This window comes from Narcine bancroftii, chromosome 4 (genome assembly GCF_036971445.1).
Source record: "Narcine bancroftii isolate sNarBan1 chromosome 4, sNarBan1.hap1, whole genome shotgun sequence".
Classification (NCBI taxonomy): domain Eukaryota; kingdom Metazoa; phylum Chordata; class Chondrichthyes; order Torpediniformes; family Narcinidae; genus Narcine; species Narcine bancroftii.
In genome coordinates, this window is record NC_091472.1 from 188004032 (window position 1) to 188023857 (window position 19826).

Below are 19826 nucleotides of genomic sequence, written 5' to 3' on the forward strand. Positions count from 1 at the left end.
ATTGGTGGAAAGTAAATTTGAAAGTTTTATTTAACAATGGTAAGATCAAATCAAATGTGTGATGTAGAATTGTAAAAAGATACAGAAATGGGCAAACTGAAGAAACAAGTTTTGTGAATTGTCAGACCAAATCCTGCCAGTTTTATCAGGAAACTTTGGATGTCTTCAAAAATAATACCAGTTAAATATAGTATTTTTTAAAAATTAGATCAATGATTCTATCCTTGAGTAGAAACATGATGATTGCTTTTGGATCATCATTGCAAAAAGTGATATTGTTATCTTAAAAAAAAATCATGCAAATTAAATTGTAAGGTATGTTTGGCAAGCTTCAAGAAAGTCCAATTAATACTTTGCTAACCTGTGTAGGGGAATTTGGGTAAACCCAGGAATCTCCAGCGTAAATGAATTTCTGATTCTTGCATTGCTCTCATCATTCAGAAACCTGCTTTTCCTCTCTCATTGTCTCAGTAGATTTGTTGAATTAATCACACCAACCAAAAAAATTCTTTAATTCCACAAACAATACAGGGATATGTCAGCTGCAGTTGTCTGATGTTGGTCCAGTTACCATCTCAAAATAGGTGAGTGTAAATGATGAGGACAGACAAACAGGACAAATGAAATGCTTTTCCCAATCAAATTGCTAACTGAATCACATTATTCAAATTCCTGCATGAATAATTAGGTACAGAAAATGATTCTGGATCTATTTTTCTTTAAAGGATAAATTATTTCAGGAAAAATGAATAAAATCAGCAAGAGAACAGCTTTTTGTTTCCACTTTTATTTATTTTAAAACTGGTAGTTTAATCAGAATGCTATTAAGTAGTTATGTATGTATTACAAGAACTTTTCTACTGCTTTCTGAGTAAAATTGGAGTTAAAGGGAATGGTATATTGTTCAAGACAGATGAAGACATCCAACGTTTAAATACAGTAGTTCCTAATAGGAGCAACCCAAAATACTACTTTCAAACAAATGCCAAAACTAACTGCAATAACTGATTTCTCAGCAATGATTACATATGCATGTTGCTTTCACAGCTGCACAGAATGAAATGCATTTTATAAGATGATGAATTACTCTGCTGTAAACCCCGATTAATGGTTTATAATCAGTTTTACTATTATTATGTGACTGCATGTGATATAGTATAAAAACGGCAGGTCTACATGAGTATCAGTTAATGAGGACAACCTACTGAGTTCCTTATCTTAAAATACTTACATTTATGTTCTATATGGATCAGGCAAATTATACATTAATAGGAATTTATGGTGTAGTTTGAGTTTAAACCAACATGTGGGTTTTGATTTTTAAAAAAAAAAGTATTCATGGAGAAACTTTAAAACACCTTCATGCATCTCGTAAGGCCCATATGTATAATTTCTCCATGATTAGTCAAGGTTCTAATCAAATGTGAATATTTTTATTCCCCTTATTTCCATGCTAATATCTTTCTATTTAAAATTAATCAGAATCCAGATTATGGAGAATAATATTATGGAAAAATAAGATTATGGAGAATCTTGTGTTTTGAAATTAGACAGCTCAGTCTAATTACTCGTTTAGATTGAGGACATCATCATTTCTTCTTTTTATTGGTTTTAAAATAGATTACATAGGTACATATGATAAAAATAAGGTAAATTAATATCATTACAAATATCTAATAACTGTGAACAAGGTACATATGAAACCATGTTATTAAAATGGAAGAAAAGGAGAGAAAGGAAAAAAAATCTAAACTAAAAATCTAGCCTCACCCTATAGAGGCTTGTGGCCAAGTTGAGGAGTCCACTACTTAATAATAACAACAAATAATGGGGGTCAAAAAAAGACCAAAAATAATTCAGCCACAATTTTTGAAAATAATTGAGGAAAGAACCCCAAAGTGAAAGAAAATTAAAATTCATTGCAGTAGTAGAATTCCTAATTTTTCTCGCGAGAAAGGCATGCCATCACATCCGAGAACTATTGTGTATGAGTGGGAGGAACAGCAACTTTCCATCTCAACTAATGGATCTTTAGCAATAAGGGAAGCAAAAGCCACTACATGAAGATGTCAATGTTAAACCCATTAGCCCACTCACTCCAAAAATAGTGATAAAAGGGCTAGGAGTTAAGTTAATATCAAGAACTAATGATAAGGTGCAAAATAGCCCTTGCCAGAAATTAAAGAGAGATGGGCATAACCAAAACATATGATAAAAGTACCTTCGGCCATCATCATTTCGGAGTATGAAGTTTTCCCTTGAGCTTTATTTCTTCATTCATTTTTATTACCATCTGACTACAAATACAACCTGACAAAACAGTGTTTCCCTTAATTATGGTGCAAACAATGCACAGCACATAATAATTGCATATATATAGGAATATATCATTTTAAATAAATATTTTGAGATGATTTACTTGATTACAAGATGCAGCCAGGAGGAAGAAACTATTTCATAGCCTGGCAGTACTGATTTTGATGTTCCTTTACCTCCTTATTGATAGTACTGGGTCAGAGATACTGTGTGCTGGATGGGAAGGGTCTTCTAGACAGGTATGCACTGCTTAACATCCGTTCGGGCAATGTCCGACCACATTTATGTCCATGGTCCCATAATCAGTTACTGCGAGCAAGTCTGCAGGAATTTAGAAGAAGCAATAGGGAATTGTATTCTGTATTTCCAAACTGGTCCTACTGTCCCGCGATCTCCCCACAGCTCGCGTCAGTCCCTACACTGATCCCCACTTACAAATAGAAAGTTTACAGGTACCCTACAGTATCCCATATAGCTTTGCTAATTATACAATTTGGTTTTTGCACATCGCATAATGCCCAATTTCACGGAACGATTCGTGGATGTTAAGCAGCGCATACCTGTAATTCCTTGAGTCCTATTTAAGCAACGTTCCCAGTAAATTTCGTCAATCGAGGAAAGTGATCTTGCCCATTTTGATGATCCTCTGTATTGATCGCCCATACTTTGTAGCTATCATACCTCACAATGACGCAGCCAGGCAGGTCGCTCTCAATTGTGCTCCTGTCAAAAGTTGTCAAGATGAGATTAGTAGCCAATACTCTCAAATTTACCTGAAATCAGTGTTAAGGCTCTGGCTTCAATTTGCATTGTTCCATTGGCCACCATCTATTTTTGAAGCTAGCTCTGAATTCCATTTCACATTCACTATCAGTTGTCCTGTTTGTTTCCCATGAAAAGCCATGAGAAAAACTTCTCACAAGATTAACATTCTGAGAGACTAAAAGTCCGTAAATATTTATGTCACTTCTGTGCTGCAAAGAATCAAATTATCGTTTATTAATATGTCAAATTAGTCTGAACCATCATTTTGAAATGAAATAGTTTAAATTCAGAAAATAAATGTTTCACATTTCATTGTGTTTACATGGGTAGCAAATGGATTTAGGATTAATGACTCATAGAAGACTTGCTTGCCTCAGGACTGATTTATTTAAAAATGGAAAAGCTGATACAACTTTACCCTTTGAAAATCTAATTTGCTGTTATTTTTGTACCATCATGACCACTTAAACTCTTAATTTAGAGTCATATATTTCCTGGTTTCAAAACATAAACTGGCCCATCAGTAGCCTATATTGTTGTTAAGGTCTTTGAATGGTCCAAGTAGGCCTCTATGATTTAAAGATTCTGATAGTGTGGGTAAAAGCAAGTTAAGACCACTATAATTTTGTTCCTTCATAATTGTACCAAGTTTGGCACAGACTGAAAGGCTGAAGGACTGGTTTCTGTACTGGAGTGTTCTCTGGTTGTAGTTTTACTTCAGTCTTTTTGTAGTTGGTACTGAAGCATCATTCTCTTGTTAGGAAGGCTGACTGAAATATCTACTCTTCAAACAGGTCAATGTTTAATTTAGGTTTGTTGGGGCAGTCCCCTTGTAAGCTCCCAGAATAGTTTATTTAAAGATTCATTTTTCATATCTTTCAGAAACAACTACTTAAACTAATATTATTTTGTATAGATCACAAGTTATGCTAATTTAATTTTTCTCATTTTTATATGCATGGGTGATCAATTCAAAACCCAAGTGCGACAGATAATCAATTCATAACCCAAATCCTGCTGCTTTTTTTTCTGAATTCACAATGAGAAGTTCACTTTGGTAAATTTGCATTGAGTTGCAATGCAAGTGAGATCCCAATAAAATTAATATTGGTGCAGAAAAGAAAAGGAAAATGCTTTTATGAGGGATTTTATAATTTGCTCTTGATTTATTCTTAGGAGTTTATTGATTTTGACTTTAAATCCTGTTTCTGATTAATTAGACAAAAGTTTCAAAATACAGAAGCAACAAGGGGGTTTACAGTAGTAAGCTAAATTTTAAATATTAACTTCTGAATTGAACAATGCTGATAATAAACTGTACACTGACTGCATGAAACTTTTGAATCTGCCTTTTTAAAACTGTATTTCTTTTAATGGTTCCCTATTTATCCTTGCATATCTTTTGATACTATTTTCTATTAAACATTTCTGTTTGCTTTCGTATTGTTTCTATGTTCAATTTACCTTTTGCTTTCCTAATTGTTATAAAAGGCAGAAGGTGCTGGTGGATAAGCCTGCATGTGGCTCCCTCCTGTCGTGCTGGCATGTGATGGTGGCACTGGTGTGTTCTCTTCCTCTCCCTTTTTACTAACAGACGCAGACCAAACTGGAGCATGCCCGTATTAAGGAGCTTGAACAGAGCCTGCTCTTTGAAAAGACCAAAGCTGAAAAACTCCAGAGAGAGTTAGAAGACACTAGGGTAATGGATTTCACAGTTTCAATGAACTCCATTCAGTTATCAACATGTAGCCAAAATGGATATTAGTTGCTAACATTGACATTGTTGTACTGGTTAATCCCTACAAATAAAAAAGTTTACCATTTGGTGAAGGAAAAGGTAGTTTCATTTTAAACAGCATTTGTTTGTATTTTGGAATGAGATTTTGCTAAGTGGAATTTTTTTTGTCTGTCTAGTATGTTACTTGTTGATAACTGCTTACTGCATGCCCTGCTTAATGAGTGGGCTAGCTAACAATCTATCTCAGTTTTCTGGTGCTGAGTAATCACAAAATGGGAGCCTTGTGAGAGATGTTCCAGGATTTAAATTTTTCCACCTCTTTCTCAAGGAAATGCTTCAGCCATGCAACCTTCTGAAGATCTGGCTGAAAATATTGCTGAAGTTAAAATTGATATTGGGTGCAACCCCATATTCTACCACTGAGTGGTGCAATATGTCAGAATATCATTTTGATAGGTGGTCACCTTTGTGATTGGTTATATTTAGAAAATGTAAAATTTTAAATAAATTTATGAAATTAAAATGTATTTTTAAAGACAAAGATAACTAGGTAAATGCTCGATATTTTAAATGTTTTTCCATGCCTTTGGCCTCAATATTGATGGCTTTGCCATCACCTATCTAGGCTATAATCACTGGAATTCTCTGTTTATCCCCCTCTGTCTGTCTACCTTACTCCTCCTTTGAATGTGCTCTTAAAGCTTACCTTTATAACTGAAGCTTTCAGTTTCTTCAGCAAAAGGTTTCTCCTTTTGGCTCAGAAGCAGTTGTGCAGCTGATAAACAAATTTCTGTTTTGATATTGTCATTGCATCATTTAAAAGGTTTCATTTCATAGTTCTGACATGTTGATTTTGGGGAGAACAAATGTATTTTGTACAGCTGTACATTAATATCACCAGCATTTAAAAGCAGCTTCATATTTTGACATTGACAATAAGTAGAAAATAAACTATATACAATATACTTAGAGGCAACATTAACTATTAAAAATGATTAAAATGCATAATTAAGATTCTAAATGTTACCAGCAATTTTTTTCTACCCCTAATTTTTAACTTTATCAAGTATGTTTTGTTTTCATGGATCCCGTTGAAGATGGAAACTCCCATTTACTTCTCAGTATAACAGACATTTTCATGTGCAGCAGGACTGATTCTGCCACTTTCTTTAAATAACTGCAGAGGTGGTATTTAAATAGTAATCTCCAAATTGAGTTCTCTTTCAAAAGTTGCACCCTTAAATCCTTCCAGTTTCCAATATTGTTGAGTTGGTGAATGATTGACATAAATGCAGTTATATGCTTAGGGCTGCAAAGTGCTCATCAGATGAGAGAAAAGGAAATAAAGACTGAACATGACCATAAAATGATTATGGTGTTGTTTTGCATATCATGAGTAGAGAAGGAGGGAGAGTGGGTTTGAGTAAAAATAATAAAAGAGCTTAAGAAAATTTGGCTTAAAAGCTAGTCATGACAAACTGCAGGAAATCTTCAGAAATGTCCACGGCCCTGTCATCTTCAGTTGTATCATCAATGATCTTCCTTCTGTGTAATGTCAAAAGTGAAGATGTGTGCTGATTGCGCCATGTTCAATTCCATTTGCTTCTCAGCCAATGAAGCAGCAGCCAATGCCTAAATGCAACACGACTAGGTCAATATTCAGGCATGGCTTGTTAAGTGGCACATTGCTCTGAACTTCCAACCATTGACTTTCAGTGTCAATACCCCACTAAGTCGCTTGCTGCCTTGACTCAGAGATACATCGCTGATTTTTCATTCTTGCCGAAAATCCTGGAATTATGTAACTTGTAGCACAGTGGGAGATCTTTTATCCGAAGAATAGCAGCAGCTCAAGAAAGATGGCTCACCGCCACCTTCTCGAAGGTAGTTCGGGATTATAAATGCTGACCTTGCCACCAATGCTTATGTGTACCAAGTAGCTTTTTCATTCTTGTGTTTTAACTATCAATTGGCCCAGTTTATCAATTGTCATAAGTATAGACAATATATCAATTTCTTTATATTGTCTTCAGGAGTTTCTTATTACTGCATGAAATCCCAATGATTCATTCATTATTGTTAATGGATGGTCATACTGGAAATGTTACACCTGAGAAAACATTAGCAAGAACATATTGCATCATTGTCTATTTCCCCCTTCCCTGCCTACTTACTGTGCATCAGATTCATCACTTAGATTCTCAAGGAAAATAGCAGTAAGCCACCTCACCTAAATGTGATTCTCCCCCACAGAGATCATCCTTATTTTAAGCTTTCCAATAGAAAATTATGGAAATGTATGGATCAGCAACTTTTTAATTATTCCCTTCCAAACTCTGAGGAACTTTCTAATTTTTATATGTTCATCATTATTGCTGGGATCAATTATTTCAGCCAATACCGGTAATATGTTTTATTAGCCTAAAATGTCTACATTTCTTTACTCTTTGGGCTTATTTGATTATTTAATTCATTTTCAATCTAATTTGCACACTACAACAAATATATCACAAGTACCAGAGGATGTCAATGGTCTTGGAATTGCATTGAAATGAGATTGCACATTCTCCCCTCCCCCCTCCCTCCTTTATCTAATGTTTGTTTTAATGCAGTTCTATCACTATTGACAGGTCTCTGGTACTTTTTGCCCCAGTGGTTATTATTCGTGTGTGTGTGTCTCTCTCTGGTGAAGCACAGAAACCTTGCGATATCGCTTCCATCCCATTGGTATTGACACCCCAGCTATATGCGGAGTTGAAATTGCTTTTACACACAGCCACTGATTTATGATCTGTAAGGTATACTTGTCAAAGCTAATTGTGCAACTGGCTAATTTGAACATTTGATTTAATGGTAAGACTATTGAATGATAGTGTTTTAGTAATTTGCTTAATGATATTAATGTTAATGGTTTCAGTTTTTATAAAGATAGAAGTATCGTAATGCCTGCATATTTCTTTTTGTTAAATTTGTTTTGTGATGGGGGATTGTACTTTAGGTGGCCACAGTGTCTGAGAAGTCTCGGATTATGGAGTTAGAAAGAGATCTAGCATCAAGCACAAAGGAAGTTTCGGAGCTTCAACAAAGACTTGTGAGCATTGAAGTTTCTGGTAATGTGGAGAGTACACCCTTGTTGGAAGAAATTTCCTCCATGAGAGATAAGCTTGCAACGATGAGCAAGGAACATCAAAGTGAACTTAAAACATTGAAAGAAAAACTTGAAACCTCTGAAGAAGATCACCAAAAGATACTTCAACAGCTGCACTCTTCTAATGAAAAATTATCCAAGGAGAATGTCACTCTCAAGTCCAAATTGGATCAAGCCACTATTGAAAATTCAGAGGTTATTAATCTATGGAAAAGTAAATTGGAGTCTGCAGTTGAATCCCATCAGCAAGCCATGAATGAACTTAAGCTTTCTTTCAGTAAAGGAGCAGATTCCCAAACCACAGAGCTTCTGGAGCTGAAGAGTAATTTTGAAAAGCTTAAAGCAGACCATCAAATAGAACTTGAGAATATTAAAATACAGCAGGATTTAGAAAAATCAGGCTTCCTTAAAAAAACAGAAGATTTGAAGTCTCAGCTGTTAGAAGTCACCATAGAAAAGGAGAGAAATACAGATAATCTGAAGTCACAACTGGAATATACTACAAATCAACACCTGGTAGAAATGGAAGAGACTTTAACAAAGTTACAGGCAACCAAAGAGAAGGTAAAGGAATTGCAGATGTTTCAGGCTAAGTGCAATGAACAGACACAAATTGTAGAGGCACTAACGGCAAAAGTAGCTGCAGCAGAACAAAAGGTGATGGGTTATGAAAAGCTGCAAGAAGTTGAAGCACAAGGTAAAGAGGAAATGAAAAGACTTGAAGAGAAACTTGCAGCTGTTGAGTCACAGTTAATAATCAGTGAAGCTTCAAAGCTATCTGAAGGAAACAAGGTTTGTACATATTTTTCCATCTTTTATTTAAAAAGATTTTTAAAATCAAATTTTAAATAAAAATCACATTAAAAATGCATATTATGGGCCCTTAATTTGAGTAAATGATTTTTTTTGTGTGGGAAAGGATAGCTTTCACAATTTTGTTTCTAACTTCCATTGAACATTTTGAAACCTTCAGTTTGTCCCATGTTAATCCTAAATTAAAAAGTTTCTTTGGAGGAGATAACAAAGACAAATAGTTCTTGATTCCTTTCAAGATCAAACTAATTTCCACATGTTTCTGCAGATACCTGATAAATAACATTTGCAGATGGCATTGAAAGAGTTATAGCAATTACTAATTGCAATTTGTGCATAGCAGAAGTCTTATTGGTCTGGAATACAGAAGAAAATAACATAATAATCCACAGTCTTCATGTATTCATAAAATTTGCACCAGTATAGGCTAAGTTCGTTACCTATTTTTAATAGAGGGGTATTGTTTTGAACACTGAAACTGTAATGAAGTAAACCACTATTGAGAATGCATGTCTTCACTAACTTAGCGAATGAACTTGTGAACTGTTAAGTTTGTTGTTTTGTTGAAATTTAAACTTAACCACTATTTACTTGGGTAAAAATATTGTTACAAATGTATAGTCATAATCACATACTTCTGAAGATTTGTTTCCTTCATTTGTATAATTTTGAAAGTTATGTTTATTGAATTAATGCTGTTATTCAAAAGCATGATTTAAATGAATAAAAGTTCCCATAATAAAAGCACAAAATGCTGGAAATGCTTAAGCAAATCAGGCAGTATAATGAAGTTATCTTTTCAGAAACAGAAAAAGTTAGAGATTTAAAATATTTTAATCAAGTACAGAAGGAAATGGAGCAGATTATGAAAGACCAGAGATGTTTAAATTGGTATACAAGAACTAGGAGCAGAAGTAGGCTACAGCCCTTCTTGCTTGATTCACGTTTTTAAATCTTACCTCAATGCCAGCCTTGGTGAAAAGTTCTGGCCCAAAACATTAATCACTGATGCTGTTTGACCTGCTGAGTTCATCAAGTAGATTGTTCAATGCCATTTTACCTTGGTTCCAAGAAATCCTTTATTGAATAAATTTGATAACTTGTCCTCCACTGCCATCTTTGTAGAGAATTCCAATGATTCAGCATCCTCTACATGACAAGATTTTTTGCCTTGAATCAGTCTTAAAGTACTTCTTACTATGAATCTGTGATCTCTTTGATTCTAGACTTTTCAGGCAGGGCTAATGTCCACTCTCCACCCGCATGTTGAGCCAACTAAGAATGTTGCAAGTTTCAATAGGGCGGCATGGTTGGCGTAGCGGTTAACGCAATGCTTTAACAGCGCCAGTGATCGGGACCAGGGTTCAAATCCGGTGCTGTCTGTAAGGAGTTTGTATGTTCTCCTCCATGTCTCTGTGAGTTTTCCCCGGGGGCTCCGGTTTCCTACCACCATTTGAAATGTACCAGAGGTGTCAGTTAATTGAGTGGCACGGACTCGTGGGCCGAAATGGCCTGTTACCTTGATGCAAATTTAAATTTCGGTAAGATATCCTCTCATCAAAACAGTCTGAACCTTTCCTTCATTCTCATAATTATTTTTGAGACCAAAAGTATACATACTCCTAAGTGTGGTCTCATCAGGACCCATAATTATTGCAATGAGACAATTTTAGTCTTGTATTTAAATCCTCTTGTAATAAAGGACAACATTCTGTTTGCCTTCCCTAATCATTTGCTGGGTCTGCATTTAAAGTTCAGGTCCTATTTAAATATCAACATTCTCTCACCACTAAAATAAATGCTCTTCTATTTAGTGCACCAAAATGACAAAAGATATTTTATGATAACTTTGCTAACTAAATAATTTTTGAAATTTAAAAATCATGGAGAAATACAGCACGGACAGATTCTGTGCTTCATCCATTCTGCACCAACCATTTACACTAATCTGCTACCTACATTTTCATCAACTCTTCCCACATCCTTTTACTTATTTGCACAATAGGGGCAATTCACCGACCAACCCACATGTCGTTGGGATGTGGGACAAAAGCAGAGGACCCAGAGGAAGTCACAGGGAAAATGTGCAAATTCCACACAAACAGCACCCAAGGTCAGCAATGAACCCAAATATCTGGTGATCTAAGGCAGCAGCTCTGCTGGTTGTGCAGCTGTGATGTCGAGAATAGTATTTTTAAAGGAAAGCAGACAGATCAGCATCTATAACATCTCAATGCCATCTGGCTTCAGTTGATTAGGTGTGCTACAGCTTGAATTTTGAACTTTGCATTCTCCCTTTTTGGTCTAGGTTCAGGACTCATTGCACTCTAAATCTTTGTTCAGTTATCATTGCTCTGTGTTCACATGGGTTTGCAGTTGCTCAATGTCACACATTATTATCAACCTTGTTTCTCAGGCATCTTCTATATGATTTAACTTCCTAATGCGCGTACTACCTATCATGTTTATTGATTTTTATTAATTGCCTGAGTGGCAGGCGGTGACCAGTGGGGTGCCACAGGGATCTGTACTGGGACCCCAGCTGTTCACAATTTACATTAATGATCTGGATGAGGGGATTGAATGTAATATCTCCAAATTTGCAGATGACACTAAGCTAGGAGGGGTTGTGTGCACGGAAGAGGGGGTCAGGAAGCTCCAGTGTGATTTGGATAAATTGAGGGACTGGGCAGATACATGGCAAATGCACTACAATGTGGATAAATGTGAGGTTATCCACTTTGGTAATACAAACCGGAGGGCAGATTACTATTTGAATAGCAATAGATTAAGAGATGGGGAAGTGCAGAGAGACCTAGGGGTACTTGTACATCAGTCTCTGAAGGCGAGCATGCAGGTACACCAGGCGGTTAAAAAGGCAAATGGTATGTTGGCCTTTATATCAAGAGGGTTTGAGTATAGGAACAAGGATACCTTACTGCAGCTGTACAGGGCCTTGGTGAGACCCCACCTGGAGTATTGTGTGCAGTTTTGGTCGCCTTATCTGAGGAAGTATGTTCTTGCAATGAAGGGAGTGCAGAGGCGATTCACCAGGCTGATACCTGGAATGGCAGGAATGACTTATGAGGAAAGATTGCACAAATTGGGATTGTACTCCCTGGAGTTTAGAAGATTGAGAGGGGATCTCATAGAGACATATAAAATTCTGGCAGGACTGGACAGAACGGATGCAGATGGGATGTTTCCAATGATGGGAAAATCCAGAACCCGGGGCCATGGTTTGAGGATAATAGGCAAACCATTTAGGACTGAGATGAGGAGGAATTTCTTTACCCAGAGGGTGGTGAATCTGTGGAATTCATTGCTACAGAGGGCAGTAGAGGCAGGTTCATAAAATATATTTAATAGGGAATTAGATATATTTCTTCAGTATAAGGGTATTAAAGGTTTCGGAGAGAAGGCGGGGACGGGGTACTGAACTTTAAGATCAGCCATGATCTCGTTGAATGGCGGAGCAGGCTCGAAGGGTCGAATGACCTATTCCTGCTCCTATCTTCTATGTTTCTAATCAAAACTCTGTTTTCAACTTGTACTGATGTTCCTGCATGTCTTTCATTTATCATTTTTCCTTCATTGTCCTTCCATCTATTTAAATCAGCAATTCTTTATTCTATATGCCTCTATTTTAAACCTTTATTCTCCAACCTCCTATAACATTTTTCTTTTCAATTGTCCCTAATTAGTAATAGTAAGGTTAAGGAAATGTTCATATCCAACCTGCTTGCCTAACAGGTGGCCTATCTAAATCCCTGTAGACCCCACTCCTAAGCAATATGGTATCACCTGATGCTGTAAGATGACCATACTGAAACAAGAAACAAAGAAATGGGTCAATTATTTTGAGGTTAGAGGAGTACTGCCTGTCCCGCATCGGACTTGTCAGCCACAAACGAGCCTGCAGCTGACGTGGACTTTACCCCTCCATAAATCTTCGTCCACGAAGCCAAGCCAAAGAAGAAGAAAAAGAAAGGGAGGAGTACATCATTATTTGGGGAACATTCTCTTCATTTCTCTTCACAGATAATACTACATCTACTACTGATTTTTTGGTTTATCAATTTTTAAATTTTTGGGGCCCATAGTAGATTTTTGTATTAAATTCTTGTTAACGCTTTCTTGTTTGCAATACATCTTGTTGGATGTTGATCTTTTGAAAGATAAATGGGTACATGAATCTGTAGTCGTATGCAAATAATTATAAATAGATACTGAATTTGGAACTTATGGGAATCTAGACCATTGATCACTATTAGCTACTTGTCCAAGTTATTCTCATTGATTATTTGTCTGCTATAGGAGCAGTGCTGTCCAATTAACACCAAAGGATGATTTAGTTTCTTGCAACAGAAATAGAATATTTCACATTTTTATTTTTGTAGATAGGACTTCTAAAGAAGAGATAATGTCAATTTTATTCAAAATATAATGGATCCACTTGCACCGTGTGTTAGACAGACTCTCGATCATCAATTGTTTCTTGCCATATATTCGTTGGTAATATATTGATTTATCTGCAATTCTAATTTCCGCTTGTTTTTAAAAAAAGTTAATGCTGCTCTATTCAAGATTAATATATTTGTTCTTCAATAATGTGTGAATGATTTTTAAATAGCAATCTTCTGAGAATTTTTTCTTGTTTGTACACTGACCATTATTAATGTTGACCAGCTTACAATATTATTGAATTGCACAGAATCTAGGCAACTCGGCTGCAATTACTGATAGGCTCTGGCCTAGAAAAATAGTTTTTCTTACTAGGCCAACATGGCCTGTTTCCGCTCCGTAAATGATTATATGGTTATTTTTGTATCTTGTGCATAAATAATCCTATTGGTAAATCCATATATTACATGGACATTATTATACTTGTCATGTGCATTTGTTTAGTCTCCACTCAAATTTGGTATAAAAACTTCAATATTATTTTTCTTATTAAAGCTTTAATAATTATTTTTTAAGTTTTGGTTCTTGATTTCTCTTATTTCAACACATTTATTCCATTTACTTTTCTTTTTGCAATGAATTTGCATTGATTTACTAGGTTATTGTTATGGCCAAACAGCTTGAGGAACAAGATCAGTCAGTTGTTAATCTGAAGCAAAGTTTGACTATAGTGAGCCAGGATAAACAAGCTTTTGAGCAACAACTGCAGACCATGGTAAGTGGCTTGTTGCCTTCACACTCCGTAAGACTAAGTCTGTTTACAGTAGGGATAGGTTACTCTGCATAAGGTAGGTGCTAGTTCGGGTGTCCACCTTCTAGTTGCCTGCTGACCATTTGACCAATTAGTTGCTGGTCAAATAGTTAGAACAGTCAGTATTGGTAATTGTTATAGATTCATTTGTGACGTGACGAGAATTTTCATAATCTACAAATATTTAAAAACTTTAAGCTCCAACAGTTAATTTTTCTGGTTTTATCTCTTAAAATGCTTCTTGTGTACAAAGAATATTTGACAGTATGTTAAGTTAGGCAGTACAGTTTTGGAGAAATTAAAGCAAAAATGGACCAGGAATAACAATTTCTCTAATTTCAGTAGCTAGGATTGATCAAAATGTTAAGATTATCACAATATGATTACTTTAACCATTACTGTATAAAGTAGCTTTTAGACTTTTGCAATTTGTCTTTTTTTGTTTTCTCTGATCTCAACCATTGAGTGAATTTCATTAATTTATTGCTCTGAGATAAATTGACAATTAAAATCTGTTCAAAATGTGTTTCATGCGCTTTCAGAAAGAAAAGTATGATGGAGCATCAGAAGCAGAACACAAATTGCAACAGACATTACAAGGTAACAAAACTTTAGTAGAACTAACGAGTTTCTCTGAACTTGCGACATACCATATACATGGCAAAAATAATGATGTATGAAATTAATTAAAAGAAATATGGCATATTGGGAAAAGGAGTGATTCAGAGTTGGTTTATTGAATAACTTGAAAAATAGGATAAATGGAGTTGTAAATTGTGCAAGCCTAAATGTTGGAGACATAGTCACACTATTCACACTATGCAAGTTAGTTGATGGACAGTGTATGGACTTCTTTATTGATTTAGCTTATTAAGTAATGGCAGTGTGAGAAATAAAGCTATTTAAGTGGGTGTTTAATATGCAGAAGTCTAGATTATTTGTAATTTCAGTTTGGTTGATGTTTCCATTTTAAATCTCCTAAAGGACAGATCTAGAAAGCTCTCAAAGGCCCTGGAAAAATTCACAAGATAATTAATGCAGAGAGCCACTTTAAATTATTAAAGAAAAGTTTTAAAAAAAAATTGGAACTTTTTAACTGGAAAAAGTTATTTATAAAACATTCAAGTTCAACTTTATTGACGCATCTTTCAAAGTGTGATGTGAAAGTTTGTCTTGTGAGCAGTCCAGCTAGATATTCCGTGCATAGTACAGCAAATAAAACAGTACCAAAGTGCTGAAGTATCATTCACTACAGAGCTACAGCAATGTAATTTTACAGCAGGAGGTTCATTCAAGAGTCTGTTAACAGCAGCAAAGAAACTATCCTTGAATCTGGTGGTGCTCGTACTCTTGAATCTTCCCGATGGGAGGAGGTGAAGAGAGTGTGCTAGAGTGGGATGAATTTTTTAATATGTTGGCCACTTTTCCAAGGCAGGTGAAAGTGTAGATTAAATTGAAAGAGAGACTAAGCCAGGTGATGTACCAAATTTCTGGCCATAGTGGGTGGACCAGCCCAGGTCACTGGAGATGTTTACTCCAAGGAACTTGAACCTGTCTATTATCTTCTCAGGACTGTCAATACAGGAGCTCCACTTCTCTTCTGGAAGTCTGTGACCAGCAGCTTGGTCACATTGACAGAGAAGTTGTCATGGCACCAAGCCTCTATTTCTTCTATATTCCAATTCATGGTGTTATTAGATCCTGTCTTGGGTAGTGATTGTCATCCACAAATTTATAAATGGAATTGGAGTGTTGTGTATCCACACATTCATGAGCGTACAGTGAGTATAGGGGGACTGGTGCTGAAGGTGATCATAGATGAAGAGTCGCAAATCCGAGGAGGAGTCACAAATCCTCACTGAATGTGACCTACAGGGCAGTAAGTCATGAATCCTATTGCAGAAGGGGGTGCTGAGGCCAAGATCATGGAGTTTGATGATAAGCTTATTTGGCAGTATTATGTGTTGACGGCAGAACTATAGTCACTGAATAGTAGTCTGACAAGGGCATCCTTGTCTAGATGCTCCAGTGTTGGGGCAGGGAGATGGTGACTGCTAAGAGTCAGTTGCAGGTGGCAGGTGAATTGAAATAGGCCATGGGTGCCTGGGATGATGGAGTTGATATGAGCCCTGGTGATGTCAGAGCGACCAGATGGAGTAGTAAGAATTTTGGGTCTTGACTCAATGTTGTAATATACAAGTTCTTACATTGGCTTGCAAAGGATGAATATTTTAAAGATATGCTGGTCAAGAATGGAAGCACAGTTGGATTTTGATGGTTTTGTGGAATAAAAGAATGGCATGGATTTGACAGGGATGTATGCTTCTGTGTTTTTTTGGGGGGAAGCACTACTTGTTATTCAGACAACAATCCCTCCACCCTCAATATGATACAATCTACCGGGATTGTTGTTTGAAGAGGCTGCACAAAATCATTGAGGACCCCTTCCACCCTGAACACAGTATCTTTCAGCTGCTCCTATCGGGAAAGGAGATACAGGAGTATCAAAGCCAGCTCCACTAGGCTGAAGAGCAGCTTCTTCCCACGGGCAGTGAGAATGCTGAACGAGCAAAGTAACCATTCAAGACTCTCTTCATGAACAAAGAATTATTTATTTGTATATATGAATATATTTCCTGCATTTGAATTGTTTGTGTGTGTGTTATGTATGGTGGTGTGTTTGCGTGATTTGCACTGAGGACTGGAAAATGCTCTTTTCATCAGGTTGTACTTGTACAATCAGATAAAAATAAACGACTTATTCAATGGCTGCGTGCAGAAATATCTAGCCACAGAAATCAGGTTTGTCCCTGTTATTGCTTTACAAGACTTTGTAGTGGGCTAGCATGCTGAATGCCATTGTGTTGGCATGATGGATAGTTAGTCAAGTTCCAGAAACGAAAGTTTCATCTCATTCATTAACCACCATGACATACGGAATTATGTCATGGTTAAATTGTACCAATTCTGCTTTAAGGTTTTGAAAGCAAAATGATTAATTAATGATTTAGTGTAATTCCCTAAAGATTTGGGCTAAGTTTGTATTTTAAGATATTAACCATGATTCTTGTATTTTTTTAAAACTATTTTCTTTATTAGATGCACTTGCAAAGCTTCTTGTGAAAGAAGAGCAAAACACTTCACTGTCTTCTGAGATGGTGGAGCTCAAATCTCAGCTTTCGGGTAAGCTCTTTTTTGAAATGCACTAAACTTTAATTTTAGATCTGTTCATTTTGTACAAAGCTTGAATCTTTACTGTGGACTCCGCAATCAGTTGTGTTGAAATTAAGCAGGATTATCATTCACTTTATTTGCTTTCAGATCTAGATGGGGAACAAGAGACGTATAAAAGAACAAGTTGAAAAAGTGGTTAGAAGTACAGGAATCTGGGTTTTGTAATGAACGGCATTTAGTGCAAGATCAATGAAATCCTGGACCTTTATAAAACACTGATTTGGCTACAGCTGGAATAATGTAACTAATTCTGAATGCTGCATTGAAGGAAAAATGAGGCATCTTTGGAGGAGAAGCAGAAGAGGTTACCAAAATGATTTTAGCTACAAGTGTCTTCAGTTATGTGAATGGAATTGAGAAACTGAGTTTTGCTCCACTTTGAACAGAAGAGGTTAAAAGGAGATCCTGAAAAATGTATTTAAAATCATGAGATCTATGGACAAAGTAGATGGAAGGAAATATTTTTATTGGTATGTGTCAAGAACTAGGGGTATTGAATAGTAATGATGAATAGCAGAGGAAAAAAAAAGAGTAGTATAATTAGTGATTGGTTAAGGTGTGAATGTACCATAAGAGTAATTGTGAAGCTGATTCAATCATACCTAGATAATTATCTGGAAGGTAAGAATTTACAAGGCTGTAGGTTGAATGTACTGAAGATTGAATTGTTCTTGCAGAGGAAGTATAGGTTTGTTAGGCTGTAAGCTTTAGGGATTATGTAAATCAATCCAACAAAAGAATTTTGAATTGATCTCAATACCATCCTCTTGTTTTAGGTTTTAAAGAGGCATGTTCAAGGTGATTATGAAAACTGAGTTAGGGATAGAGAGTTGGAATTTACCGTATATGCTTGTGTAATCGTCGATATCATGTAATAGTCGATTCCCCTTGTTTTTGTATGACCCGTGTAAAAGTTTACCCCCCCCCCCCCTCCATACTTGGCCCCGACTGTTCGCCCATCCGAGCTTCCCAGTGACCCAACAGCAGACCCTCGCCCCAGCCGCCCGCCCACCGGAGCAACCAACAGTGGATCCTCACCCTGGCTGCCCGCCCACCGGAGCTACCGACAGCGGTCCCTCGCCCCACCCGCCCACTGGAGCTTCCGACGCCCCGCCATCCAAGCTCCCAACCACAGATCCTCAATGGGTATATGAATAAGTAACTATTTTTTGCATCTGCCCTTTTAATCAAAAATACCTGCACGCTTGGACTCTAAATGTATTCTGATTCGTGATTTTTAAAAAATATAACTTTTTATTTTATATTTTGTATCATCTTTTGCATGAACATGGTACAGTTGCATTCTTTGTTCTTTGGTTGAGATGGATTTCTCTTTTATTAGCTATGGAGAGAAGAATTAAAGTTGAGGAGGAAAGGGCAGAGCAACTAACTGAGGATAAAACCAAACTTGAAAATACCATCTCTGACATGATGAAGTCTTCAGGGAACAACTCTGCCCAGCTCACAAAGATGAATGAAGAACTCAAACTAAAAGAAAGGTGCCTTGAGGGTGATGGTTTGCCTGTGATTTTGGTAGATATTAATGTTGAGCAATGAGTCATTCTTAATATATGTTTGTTAATGTTTTGATTTTGGTTCATCTCAATGGAGAAGGTGCAGAGGAATTTACACGGATGCTGCCTGGATTGGAAAGCATGCCTTAAGAGGAAAAGTTGACTGAACTTGGTCTTTTCTCTTTGGAGCGATGAAGGATGGTAGAGTTGTACAAGATGATGAGAGACATTAATCACATGAGTGGCCAGAGGCTTTTCCCCAGGGCTGAAATGGCTAACATGAGGGGGTCATAGTTTTTGGATTCTTGGGAATAAGTACTGAAGGGATGTAAGAAGCAAGTTTTTCACACAGTGATGGGTGTTTGGAATGCACTTCTGGCAATTGAGGTGGAGGCAGTAACAATAGAATCTTTTGAGACTGAGAGGTCACAAGATAAAGGAACAGAAGTAGGCCATTTGGCCCATTGAGGCTGCTCCGCAACTCCACCCTGAGCTAAACTGTTCTTGCATCTAGTTCTAAATTCCAGCCTTTTCACCATATTACCTTGATACCCTACTAATTGGATAACTATCAATCTCTTCCTTGAACTCCCCTAATGACCAGGCCTCCATAGCTGAATGTAGCAATGAATTCCACAAATCCATGACCCTCTGGCTAAAGAAATTTCTCCTCCTCTCTGTTTTAAATGGGTATCTTCTAATTCTAAGACTGTGCCCTCTTGTCCAGGATTCATCCTATTCACTTCTACTCTGTCCAATCCTTTTAGCATTCAATATGTTTCTGAGATCCCCTCTCATTCTTCTATATTCCAATGAATGCAGTCCAAGAGCTGATAAACATTCCTCATGTTAACCCTTGCATTCCAGGAATCATCCTGGTAAATTTTCTCTGTACTCTCTCCTTTCTTTCTTTCTTTGGCTTGGCTTCGCGGACGAAGATTTATGGAGGGGGTAAAAAGTCCACGTCAGCTGCAGGCTCGTTTGTGGCTGGCAAGTCCGATGCGGGACAGGCAGACACAATTGCAGCGATTGCAAGGGAAAATTGGTTGGTTGGGGTTGGGTGTTGGGTTTTTCCTCCTTTGC

General features: G+C 36.7%; 1 protein-coding gene across 10 annotated transcripts in view; it reads left to right on the forward strand.

The window, feature by feature from the left end:
- clip1a (CAP-GLY domain containing linker protein 1a) overlaps positions 1 to 19826 on the forward strand; it is a 179303-nt gene that overhangs the window by 88116 nt on the left and 71361 nt on the right. For 6 of the 10 annotated variants that reach the window (XM_069933240.1, XM_069933242.1, XM_069933250.1 and 3 more), the window contains exons 9-14: positions 4676 to 4780; positions 7818 to 8759; positions 13843 to 13959; positions 14538 to 14595; positions 17095 to 17178; positions 18572 to 18728. In XM_069933240.1, coding sequence (XP_069789341.1) covers positions 4676 to 4780; positions 7818 to 8759; positions 13843 to 13959; positions 14538 to 14595; positions 17095 to 17178; positions 18572 to 18728 — 1463 coding nt within the window. The remainder of the gene's footprint in view (positions 1 to 4675; positions 4781 to 7817; positions 8760 to 13842; positions 13960 to 14537; positions 14596 to 17094; positions 17179 to 18571; positions 18729 to 19826) is intronic. The other 4 variants (XM_069933244.1, XM_069933243.1, XM_069933248.1 and 1 more) reach the window with 4 other exon arrangements.